General features: G+C 41.1%; 1 protein-coding gene across 45 annotated transcripts in view; it reads right to left on the bottom strand.

The window, feature by feature from the left end:
- Positions 1-13,327, bottom strand: part of LOC116939524 (neurexin-1-like) — a 297,761-nt gene that overhangs the window by 156,130 nt on the left and 128,304 nt on the right. For all 45 annotated transcript variants that reach the window (XR_004402416.2, XR_004402417.2, XR_012941093.1 and 42 more), the window contains one exon: positions 1,518-1,721. Coding sequence is in view for 41 of the 45 variants with exons in the window: in XM_032948001.2 (XP_032803892.1) it covers positions 1,518-1,721 (204 nt within the window). In the remaining 4 variants the exon portion in view is untranslated. The remainder of the gene's footprint in view (positions 1-1,517; positions 1,722-13,327) is intronic.

Here is a 13,327-nt window from a genome sequence, read left to right as displayed (position 1 = left end):
CCGGGAGTACTCATGCCTTGACCCACCGTGAACGGCGAATGTCCCGGCCTTTCTCCAATTCATGCAGATTAAATAGAGTGCCATCGCAAAGTTAGCAATTATATTATCCGTGTCTCCATCAAGCAGCAACTGCTGGAACTGCCCAGGCATGAGCCGTGGTTTGGCCACCCCTGCTATATATACCTCATATATATGCCTATCTGCTGATCCCTTTTATTTAAATGTATGAATTACAATAATTTGCCTGAGCAACCCCTGGAGATGGAACATCTCGTTTGCCAAGGGTGTTTCAGGGTGTCAAGTGATATATACATCATTGTAGTCCACATCGTGACTTAGCGGTGTACGGACACGGTAGAATTTGTACATAAATGTGCAATGTATAATGTTCACTGCTACTGTGATGCCTATTCAATGTTTGTATGCTTGCCTTTTTCCTGCGTAACGGTGCAGAGACCGTGCTTGGGGACACCTTTAAAGTGGACACTTTGGACCTGGGATGGTAATCAGGAGACGGAGTAGGCATACAACTGATCTTGTCAGGTTTGCTGTCTGTCTGTAACAGACTGACCGTGCTCTGGGAAATTCACTGCAGGCATTTCCACGCTTATCGCCCCATGTCTGCTTGCTCTCGGGTCGCAGGCTTTGGCCTTTGAAGGGATATATTTTATCAGGGGAGACAGAGCTGAGAATGGTGACATCCGTAGAGTTCGCATGCAGTAAGAGTAGTTTAAAAGAAACACGTGAAACGCTGTATATATATTTCAGAAACGAAATTAAGGTGAGTAACTTTGCACGCGTCTATACCGAGACCGTTAGATAGCGGCGACCCAACACGCGCAACTTTAATGGAAACAATGCGTCGTTACTGAGGCACGGATATTTTGGCGCAATGGTTATGCTTCCGCAGACTGCCGTGCGGCAGGAAATGTAGATGCCGGAATCTAGGACGACGGGCCGTGCCACGCTATCTTTCCGAGTAGGAAAAAGGTCACGGCTGTCCGCCGAAGCAATCCATTGATCAATAAGAGAACAAAAAAAAGGTTAAACAAATGAAAAAGAATGACCGGGCAGAAATTGTGTCTCGTGGAGGAATAGAACACGTTTGTAAGAAATGGTCGTTACGGGAAACAAAATGTACTTCACGTGAAATTAAAAGCAGGTACATCTAATGCATGAACTCCGATTTCACGTGAGACTCTAGATGGAGAGAAACCAAACGCGAGTAAAAACACATTAATAGTAACGCGCCGCCTGTGAAGAGTCATAGCTTATAAGGGGGTGACTTTCAGTTACAAGCACGGGCAACGCGTAAAACGAAGGTCCTTTTTTGTCCGCGAGGTCATATCAACATATAATTTGTTACAATTACCGCGAAATGTCGACGCTCATGCGCGAAGAGGCGACTACCGCGGGAGGTCTGAGGGAGGGAAAAGCGGCAACCAAGCAGCACAGGCGGGAAACACGCGGCACGGCGTCGCCCAACGCCGACGACCACCAAAGCCCCCTGGGGTTACCGAGGTTGACGGTGAGTTTGACGCGCCCGGCGTCGAGCTCCAGGCGCATCGTGTCGGCCGAGTCGCGCGACGTCGTGGCCAGCAGCAGGCCGAACGCTCGCAGCGACATGAAGCGCAGGGACACGTCCTCCGCCTCGGTGTGCATCACCGTCGGCATCACCACCTTCATGAACATGGAGCCGTCGTAGCTCAGCACCGTCGCGTCTGCGCCCCACACAGACACGCGCGCGCACACACGGCGATCGTCGAGGAGCAAGGAAGGCGTCACGCGTCGGGGGGCATCGTCGAGCCAAAGTGATTTCCTGCTGATGCGATGAGCGGTGATTTTTTTTTTTTTGGGGGGGAGAGGTGGGGGGGGGGGTGGTTTGTTTTATCTTACCTAGAACCGTTAACAAGTTGTTGTTTTTTTTTTACTTGTCAAGTAGTGTGGTCACTTCATCCCATCACTTGCAATATGTCTGGCCCAGTTGTGGAAGAGGAGGTCAAATACCATCAAGCCGGGGTTTTGCGAGAGCGCCATCTATTTGAGGCCTTGCCTCCAGCGGTGGCTGGAGGAAGTAATTGAGGCTGCACCTTTACCTGTCCTATTTACAGCCGTAAGCCAGTTGTGGATATTCTACGTTGCTATGGCAGAGGCAAGTTCATCCATGGGACAACCACTGTTGACCTCCCCACAAAGAAGTACTCAGTTTTTGTATTGACCCCAGAGGAATGATTGGGCTAAGTCAAACCCTAAACAGGGTCGCGAGCTGCTCACCCTACCACTGAGCCAAGCGGCTATCACTTAGCGTTAGCCACCCAAATGAGATGACGGGCATTAAACGTAACTGGAAGTGACACTAGACACACAGCCACCACGAGCCCCCCTGATCCCATCTCCATAAACAAACATGAGCTTAACAAACTACAGTGGCTTCAAAACAACCTGTCAATCGCTGTCCTAAGCATTACATGGGGCCATATGTCTTCCATGGCTACGCTTAAAACCTTAGCTGTCCATTAAATAAAGGATGCAGTACAACACCGCTATCCTGTGCCATTGAGCTATGTTTTAAAAGTCTACCGCCATACCTCTCCACCCTTCTCACTTTAATGACCATAGCGAACCGCCGCCTCCTACGAAGTACATCTAACAACCTGCTCATGGTACCCACAACCAGGACAGCCCTGGCTAAGCGGTGTTTTTCTCCACAAATACACCGGCAGCCGTCTGGAACTCTCTCCCGCTGCTGCACATTCGCAGCAGCATCCAAGCACCATCACTCACCTTCAAGCAGCAGCTCAAAGCTCTAACCCGTCCAGGCTCTCACCCATCCAGTCTCACACCCATTCAATATCTCACTCGTCCAGGCTCTCACTCGTCCAGTCTCTCATTCAATCTCTCATCCGTCCAGGCTCTCATCCATCCAGTCTCTCACTCATTCAATATCTCACTTGTCCAGGCTCTCACTCGTCCAGTCTCTCACTCATTCAATCTCCCATCCGTCCAGGCTCTCACCCATCCAGTCTCTCACCCATTCAATCTCTCACTCGTCCAGTCTCTCACCCATTCAATCTCTCACTCGCCCAGGCTCTCACCCATTCAATCTCTCACTCGTCCAGGCTCTCACCCATTTAATCTCTCACTCGTCCAGTCTCTCACCCGTTCAAGCTACACCTGTCCAGGTTCTCACCCTTTCAGGCTGCACCCATCCAGGGTCTCACCCATCCAGGCTCTCACGCGTCCAGGCTTTCACCCATTAAGGCTCTGATCTATTTAGGTTTTCACTCGTTCAGGCTCCACCTGTCCAGGCTCTCACCAGTTCAGGCTCTTACCTGTGCAGGTTAGCATTAAAGGGGACATTTATCTCTGGCTCTGTGCCTCTGAGTTATCGATTGAACATTGCATATAATTCGCTAAATGTGTGCATTATAAATTGTGTTTATTTTGATTTATCTGAACATAATGATAGTAATACTTTTTACCCGTTTTGTCAATCCACTGCTGGATGAAGGTCTGTGATAGGCTAATCATCAGTTAGCTGGGTGAAAGGTTGCAGAAGGTTAGAGCAAAGCAGGGAGGCTGGCAGTGTTGTGAAAAGTAAAGGAGGGGAATGGAACATGGATGACAGGAACGTTTGGGATAAGACCACCAGGGAGAGAGGAATAGGAAATTGCCGACAGACAGTAGGTGTGAGACATTCCTGGTGTGGGCCAAGTGGAATCGATCTGGCGAAGGAAGAAAAGAGAGATTGAGAAGATCGTATTCAAGCTGTCTGGTGTGTTTTCTGGCCATGCCGTGTGTCGTTCGGCATGATCGTCAGAGTTCCCAAAGAAGCTCCCAGAGCGTGGAGTGAAATGTCATAAGTCACGCCGAGCCTGCGTATTAGCAAAAAATATTAATGCAATGCTCCATAGGTTTATTTAGTCAGGCACGAGCAAATATTTTCACGAAAACTTAATGCCATCATCCATGTGAGAACCTTATTGATCTGAAGTTGTATGCATTTTACAGTCCCAAATCATTGTTTGTGGCCACTGAGAAACTACTGTAATAGTCAATGCAGTTTTGGCCGCAAGTCTTTTCATACTTAGGTCATCATTAGCCATGATCAATCCACACCTGGATGAAGGCCTTCTAAGTCGTCGTTGGTATCCCACACGATGCTACGATGGGACAATCCATGCACCTGCTCGCATGCTAATTTCATCGCCCCATCTATGCAGCGGCCATCTTATATTCTTAGTTCTTTCGGTAAAGTCACGTTGAAGGGAAACAACAAAATAATAAAATATATATAAAACAATAAAAAAATTCTCACGACGTTTCGACCGTTTGTGTTATGGTCGAAACGTCGTGAGAATGTTTTATTGTTTTATATATGTTATTATTTTGTTGTTTCCCTTCAACGTGACTTTACCGAAAGAACTAAGAATATGAATTACTGCAGTCACGAAAGCTTTAAATCAAAAGTGGCCATCTTGTTAGACGCACCATCGCGCATCCCGTCAAGTGATGTGTCCTGCCCAGGCCCATTTACCTTTATTAACGATTCGAATTACATTTCCAAACCTGCGAAAGTGCATTGATTTGTGTGTTTATCTTTCTGTATTTCAAGTAATTCCAAGCATGCATCCCCCCATGATTTTCCTTTGTGGATTTTTCAGTGTTCTTGTTCAATTTTCATTGTTCTTTTAAAAATGTCTAGTCCATAGGTCATAACAGGCAGGATAAATTGATTCAAAAACGTAACCAAAACGAATATACTTGATCGGTGCATTTTCTAAATCATATTGCCCATTCTCAGCTGAAATAAAATGTTAACTTGTTAAAAACGGTACATGCTGTAATATTACATTTATAAGTGCAATGTTCGGCAGAGGCAACAGAATTGCATTTAAATTCAACAAGCGATGCATGCAAAGTGTTAACATTTTGTTAGAAATGCAAGATAGTCTATTACTTTTGGCGGAATGTTATTTTTATTTTGGGAGGCCAATTTACTAGATGCGTATTGCGCGTCCATGCTGCCCACTCTTTAAATGTAATATATTGTTTATAAAGGATAAATAAGGATCATAGACTACCTTGCGTCAACGGCAAGAAGTCAAGCTCCACCACGGGATATCGATAAGAAGAACTCCGTTCATACTCTGATTATATATATGAATCATCATATAACAAGGCTGACTTTATTACCTAAGAGGCAGCTACCAAATTATTTCACAGTGGTCTGATAGTAGGTTTCATTATGTTGTCCACTGCCATTAAAAGGTTCATTTCTCATGGCATTAAAGTGAGTAATGACCTGTATTACATTGATCTTCACTACCGTATATCTATAAGATACAACTAGTATTAAGATATGCACAAAATTATTTAACGGTACCGACAGGTATTTGTAATACAAAGCCATTGCAAGATGTGATTACAATTATTAGATATTAAATGTTTCATGTACCAAATTTACATGAAACCATTGATGATCTGGACATTTCTGATACTTATTTTGAATACATATTAAGCAAGCAATTTGTTTTGAAAAAGTATAATGATTTAAGGACCGTTAGATACTTTACAAAAACGTATCACAAAATATAAAATTTTCATAGATATAAAGAAATTACCAATCTTATGATGACAAGTATTTTGGTTTTAAACAAAATATGTTTCAGTGTATGCACTAAATTGAAAAAATACAAATTTATATTTGCGTCAAAGCCTCAAGAAAATGTGTTACATTTTAATCAATGTGTTAGATTTCGTTTCAAAATTTAGAACGTTCATATTTGCTGTGATATTAAGCAAAAAGAACCACCCACAATAATCGCCAAATAAACCAAGTAGTGTTTACTTTGCGATAGAAACAATTGCTCTTGATGACATTGTTGAAAGATAGCAACTTACCTAAAACAAGTTTATGTCTTCCATTTTGTCATTTTCTGAAATTAGCAGCTTCATTTATCATAAAACAAATACGAGAGCAATGTCTCCTGTCGCATGCCAGAAGAGCAATTTAAATCACAACAATGATGGTAGGAAAATTGATATCTGCAAGCAACTGCTGTCTATCGGATCGCCTCAGTAGTACATCACGACTATCACGTGTTTATGTCTACCTCTGTCGAGCAGCAACCCGACACTTTGCTTTGTTAAATATATAGTGAAAGCTTTAGTGTATATCCTGCTGTGCTTTCGAGATCAACTTGCTGACGCATAATGTTTGTTTGCGAAAACATAATCTGCATGTTCCATATAACAACCTAGATGTAAACTGTTTACTTAAAACAAAGCGAGTCATACGTAATACTTAAAAACGCTTCATCTTCAAACAACTAAAATGCAATGTATTTGTTCCAAAATATTGGGCATTCTGTTTTGAATGTTTTAAAATGTATGTATGTATATATGTATATGAATAAGAAATAATATAAATTTAATGAATGACATAGAATTATAATTTTAAATGTGTACCAAACGAATAACTTCTACATGACAAAACGTGTTAAGATGTGTAAAATAAACAGTTCATGCATTTCTTACAAGTATCTCTTTTTTACATACAGTTGTATGTAGATGATGAAATTTCACATCAGAAAATCACTACAGTATTATAATTATAATAAATGGCAATTACCCAAGTAAGCTTCAATGAGTCAAAATAATCACCTCCGATTAGCACGATTGGCTACGTACGGTGCGAAAGAAGTTCAACATACACATATAATAGTGTTTTGTTTTTTTAAAGGAGGATCTTGCTTTGGGGATGTTTGACCAATACCATTAACAAGTGTTTGGCATTTGGGAGGTAATTGGAGACCAGAATGCACACAATACAAAAGGGGGGTGTCATTCGGCACTGCCATCTCCTTGCCACCATGCATCTTCTAAGCCTGCAACACTTGATAATCCCTGGTTGGTGGCCATCCATCCAAGGACTAACCATGCTCAACAATGTTTAGCTTCAGGCACATTCACGGGTGAGTTGTTTTGAGGCGCTTTTAATGTTAATTAGTAGTTCACAGTTCTTGTTTAAAACGCAACGAAGGCCATGTCTCAGCTGTAACACAAATTGCTTTAACTTTGCTTTGTGTTTTTCACGCTTGGTAGTGAAAAAGTTTAGTACACCTTTAGCATACCAAAACATACTTTAGAACACAATTATAGTGCAACATGTATTAAAGTTTCTGATCAATGAACAGTGAAATATTCATTTATATTGAAGGTAAGTGCAAAGGAAGCGCCGTTCATAATTTTCTATATGTATTCTTAACGGATAGGTGCTTCAGTTTATCCACACAATTCACGATGTATGATGCAACTCTGTGCAAAAAATATTTTAAAGGTGCTCTTAAAATTAAAATCTTTACAGTCAGTTCAATAATTTTATTATATTAATATTGCAGAATGTATTCGAAAATGAGCGCTGTAATTTACATACACAATAATGTAACGTCTTCAATCGAGGAGGCTCACTCATACATTTGCAACTAAGCCCTTGAAGTATTTCCATGATGGAAATGCCTGGGATAAAGTATGAAAGCCAGGTCATTATTTTAATGGGAATACTTAGTAGCAAGGGATCTAGGATTTCTCAAGAGCCTCTTTGGAGAAGTAAAAGCTAGTTTGAGAATAAAAATGTGAATAGTTATAATGTCGATGGCCAATATTCCCTATAACTTTTGATTCATTAACTCCTACTATTCACCGTTTTATATTCATGCTTTTTACTCCACATTCTGAGAATATTTAGAATTCTATACAGTGGTTAAAACAATGTCTTTTTTTCTTTTAATACAAATAATACGACCTGAATAATTATTTTTCGGGATAACCAAAAATAATGTTGGAAAATTATGAAAACATCAATTAAGTGTAAAATATCAGTGTCTTTAAAAATGTATACATGTATAGCTCTCAAACTAAGTCGGCTGAGCATTTCTCCAGGCGCTGAACTGTTATTACTTCATGGGATAATGAGATGGGAAAACTTTTAATTTATTTTTGCTCACAGAGACACTGGGCAATGGTAATTTAAATAATTAATCATTTACATTGCTTTGCAAGCCACTGTTGGATGAAATCCTCCCCTTGCGTGTTGCCTTGGGGGATGTTCGTCCATACATCATGCTGGTCAAAGGATGATGGTGAAGGAGGGGAAGCAGCAGATGTCACTCGCCACTGATGGTAGCCCTGGCTGGGCATTGAACTCAAGCTGCCGTGTTCGTAGCGCAGTGTGCTAACCACTGCACCATTGCTCCACATGGTAATTGAACTCTCTCCGTGGTAATTTAAGAATGTAGAATTCGTGTAAAAGGAATGATCGTGCTCTGTCCACTTCGGATTTTTAAAGAAGGTTATATTATGTGCACTAAGTGCAGTCCTAAACCAAGCGTTCACTTTAATATGCAAATTACTGGATAACATTGTTTACAATAATTTTCAATCCGAATGCATATACAGTAGATAGTTATACTCAATGTAACATCGATTTTACATCATGTTTGTGGGGTTTTTATATAAATTGACCACAATAAACTATGGTTCGAAAATAAATTGTGATTTTGAAATAACATATAAACGAATCTGATCATTACACATAAGCACTGAGCACATGTGCGTTTAATGTGATCAAAATAAAACATACATTCGTGAATGATTTAAATGTAATGTAATCCAGTACTCAGGATTCCACATGGTATATCTCTGTGTGATATACGTTTGAGTCTTGAATGAGGAAATATTCCTCTCGCTCGGTCACATGAGCATTCATTCGCTCATTAAATTCAGGACATTAATTTTTTACGCTTCACCCTTTGCACGATTTAATTAGCATATTGTATTCTCATTATTATGAGGCACGGCAGTCAGCCTTGACTATAACTGCATAAATTATAAACACAACACATAATCAACTGCAGCGTACTCTGGGTTAGTATGGCTTTGGTTATGTAAAACATCGCAAACCGCTGCATGCATAAACATCGCCGTGCAATTAAACAGACAGAATATTAGAAGACTTTGGTATGTGTGGTTTGCACAGCCCTTTAATGCAAATGAGCGCCATTACCCAGAAAGCAGATAAGTGCCATTTTTGTATGCGATGTAAAACTGACACGATATTTATCCATGGCTCTGGAACCATCACTCATCCCATGAAATGTATGCGCTTCTGTGGGTAAAACTGTTCATTAAAATGTTTTTTTTTTCTCAGAAAGATCCACTCTCGTGTTAGGAATTGTTGCTCTTAGCACTTCCTTTAATGTAAACTTGTTGCATTCTCAATTACATTGCTACATCCGCATGCGTTTCAATTAATGCTTTTCTTCTGAATTTCAATTCTTGCCACGAACAAGCCCTCTGTTATTTATAATTTCAAAGCAGTGGATTGATCATGGCTGCTGCTGATGATGATGTATATGTGTGTCATAATAATCCTTATTAATTAGTTGGCTATGTACGGCGCGAAAGAAGTTCAAGATACATACTATATTAACCACGCACAATAGCAGCAGCATTGTGTTTTGTTGAAAGGCTTCTGAAAACAGCAGTTACACCAACAAGGGACACATGTTTGTAGTTAAAAGGTTTGCAAGAAAGCGTGGTTCCCAGAGAGTGGATGGAAGCCACAGACAAGACACAGCACGTGTTTGCAGATTCCTTGAAAGGCTCTACAAAGGTTCGATTCCCAAAAGAAACAAGTCTTTGTTGACAGCTACACACTGACTTCACTTGCCTTTTAAGGCCCGTCTGCTCTTCTCAGCCGTTATCCAGAGCCCCCCCTCACCCCCAAACTCTGCCCCCCCCCCCGCCTTCTCGATATCCCACACTCCAATGCAGATGCTGTCAGTACAGAGACCATTCGGCCAGACACACAGCACTGCTATTCAAATGGCCACCATTCTTATCCAATTTAAAATAACCAGAGCATGGCAACCCTGCAAGCCTTTACATCAAATGTGAATAATTAAATGTTGCAATGGCTATTTGGATACTAAGAGCCTGGTCAAAGCTTCGATGAATGGTTAGGATGAGACTATGTGAGCAGAAAACAAAGGAATTCAACAAAGTGGTTATTAATACATTGATTTATGTATATGATCTTAACTCAACAGGTTAGCAGCCTCTGAACATATCTCCATGTGGGTACTTTCCAGACTGTACACCATGCAAAAATTATAAAATGCATTTGTTTTGTGGGGGGCGGGGGGGGCTCAATATTGTATATATTTTTTGCACGGCAAGTGAGCTGTGACGTCAAATATGTCACGTGACCCACGCATGTGGAAGAGTAACACATTGTAGTGTAGTGGTTAGCACGCTGTGTATGTGTCTGTGTGTGTTGGAAGCGTAACGCATTGTAGTGTAGTGGTTAGCGCGCTGCGTTACGAACCCGGCTACCCGAGTTCGATTCCCGCTCACGGCCACCACCGGTGACGATTATTTTAACTGGTCCTGGGCTTCCCCTAGGTCGACTCAGCCTCAAACGAGTAACTGGTGTGTGAACATCGCCACTGGGGAGACAAAGGCGGCCCGGGTGTGGTGAATCCAAGTCCCGGGCGAAGCCGGGTAGTAAAGCTAGTATAATAATAATAAAATATGGCCCTTCTTCACCCCACAGCAGGATGAAAGCCTCCTCACACCTGGCTATTGTTTAATCATATTCCACTACTCTGATCAGTGCGGGTTGTATGTACGTTGATATTCCGTAGCCAACCATGCTAATCGGAGGTGCGGGGAAAGGACAACAAACTAAACACAAAAAGCAGTTCTAAAAATAATTAGTTTTCAAACCAGATTGAAAAGTGCATAGCTCCAGTTCCAGATGACCGCAGAAGCGCATCTGAAAGCACGCAATGCAGGGACCGTCTTTGTTCGATGGTTATCCAAAAAGCCGCTGCGAGGATGACCAGAATGTGCATGATTGTTCATGCTCCTTGACGAGATCAGCAAGGTAATGTGGATCATTTGTGGTAAGTACTTTGTGTTGTAAGGAGTGCGACCTTGCAAGAGGGCGACCACTGATGTTAGCTGTGACTGGCCATTGAACTCAGGCCATTGGATTCATGGAGCAGTGAGATAACCACTGCGGAGACACACCACCCATTGACCTTATGTTAAAAAATAAAAGCTAGTTGCTTCGAATATCACCATGTTATCTTTTAACTATTCATAGAAATATATATTTTGCAAGACTACATTATGGAGGATCTTTTTGGTTAAAATATATTTTCCAGTATTTAATACTTTGGAATGTGCTTTCGAAACAAGAAACGAAAAATTATCTCAATATAATAATTCACATTCATTAACTACTCTGAAAGATATAAATGAAAATATCTTACTTTGATTTCGAAATATATTCAGACTTTTTTTCATGTAAAAGCACTTGCAAGGGACTAACGACATTTTTTATGTAAATGAATGCATAAAATTCCACTCTTTGGTGAGCTGAAGGAAATATAAATGATTTGTGGAAACATTTATACATGGATGCACCTGGTGACCTGCTGAAAGAACAGGAAGCCTAGATGATAAATTGGTCCCTGGATGTTCTTTCAAGGTGATAAAAATGCGACTTGAAGGCAACCGGCTACCAAAGCCCATTCTTTTTAGACTATATATCTTGCTTCTATTTGGAACTGAATTTTTTATTTGGTAAATATATATGAATACCCTAACGCATGTATTTTGTATAACTATGCTTTAAAATAACTTAAGTAATAACATCGTAAAAAAAAAAAACGTAATCTGTAAAGCCAGTAGATGACGGTGGAATCCACAATGCCCCAGGAGTATATAAAAAGAAAATCTGCGATAACCTGTTCTTTCGCAAAAGGAGGCTACAGCGTATTTTAATAATGAAATCATAATTTAAAGTTCTTTATCATTAAAGGATGAAGGCTTCCCCACAGAATGATGGGGGTTGTTCAATACATAAAAGGTAATTCTAAATTTGAAGCTTTCGTGACTGCAAGGATTCATACTCTTTGGTTTTTTTCGGTAAAGTCACGTAGGTAAAATAAATGAAAACAACTAAATTGAGTTTTTTCGGTAAAGTCACGTAGGTAAAATAAATGAAAACAACTAAATTGAGTTTTCATAATTTAGTTGTTTTGATTTATTTTACCTACGTGACTTTACCGAAAAAACCAAAGAACATAAAAGGTAATTTATACAGTATTTACAATCTGAGTACGATGTTTCACCAGTAATTACAACTAACGATGAAACTAGTTGTAATTACTGGAGAAACGTCGTAATCAGATTGTAAATGTTGTGGATTTGCTCTCTAACACACCGGTGTGCTGTACTAGTAATGAATTGGCATGTTCTGTTGACGTGACAAATACTAATTGGCTGTGTGGGGTGGTGGCGGGTTTAACGACACATATATTTACGCGATCTATCTAAAAAAAAACCTGTATTATGGATGGTATTGGTCGCAAAAGCCTACTACGTGTTAAACTGAAATTTAATATTTGTAACACACTTAAAAAAACAGATAAATGCTGAGATGGAAGTGCGGATGGCACAGAAAAAATACACTAAATTAAAATCAATAGAAGAGAAAACAGTTTTATCCTAGTCTTAAAAGCACCAGTTAGCACAGCTGAGCAGACTTCAGTCAGCAGAGACTGTTTCCCACCACCGGAGCTACAGATGAAAAGCTCCATCCTGCCGTTCTAAGCCGAGTGAATCTCACACACAGTAACAGCAGGTCCATAGCAGATGGGCCTAGGTTTCGTTATGGTACGTTTGAGTAGATGGCATCACACAGTTATGTTGGTTGACCTATTGCCTATTGCCATGAAAGCGAGTTTTGCGACCTTGATTAGCCAGCGCAGCTCCTTCAAAAGGTTTGAAGAGCTCTCGAGAGGTGGGGCCAGGCAAACGACTCTGGTGAGGGTGTTTTGGAGATGCTCGAGGCGTTTGCTAATTGTTTGACCATACTTCACCATGCTGCTCAGTGCAGCCTGGTGTGGGTTTGGTCAAGTGGATGCTGAGGACCGGTTCGGATGACCATGCTCGTCGCCAACGCTAGCCATGGCCAGGAATGGAACATCGGACTGCTGAGTTCACAGCTTAGTGTGCTAACCACTGTGCCACTGCTCCCCCCTGCCATGTCTTATCCGAAACAATAATAAGAATAAATACTAATCCGAGAACAGCTGAGAGAAGGAGACTGAGTCAACAGGGAAGATATGTATGTATGTTGAACTTCTTTCGCACCGTACGTAGCCAACCATTGTAATCGGATGGGCTGCCTTCTAGTAATCCGTATTTGGGTTGCAGTATTCCACATGGTCAGGACATCATGGCAAATTGT

The sequence above is a fragment of the Petromyzon marinus genome, chromosome 6 (genome assembly GCF_048934315.1).
Source record: "Petromyzon marinus isolate PM22_M1 ecotype Great Lakes invasive population chromosome 6, UKy_Petmar_22M1.pri1.0, whole genome shotgun sequence".
In the NCBI taxonomy this organism is placed as follows: Eukaryota; Metazoa; Chordata; class Hyperoartia; order Petromyzontiformes; family Petromyzontidae; genus Petromyzon; species Petromyzon marinus.
The sequence above is the reverse complement of the archived record's forward strand: the minus strand, read 5'-3'. Positions and strand labels throughout refer to the sequence as shown.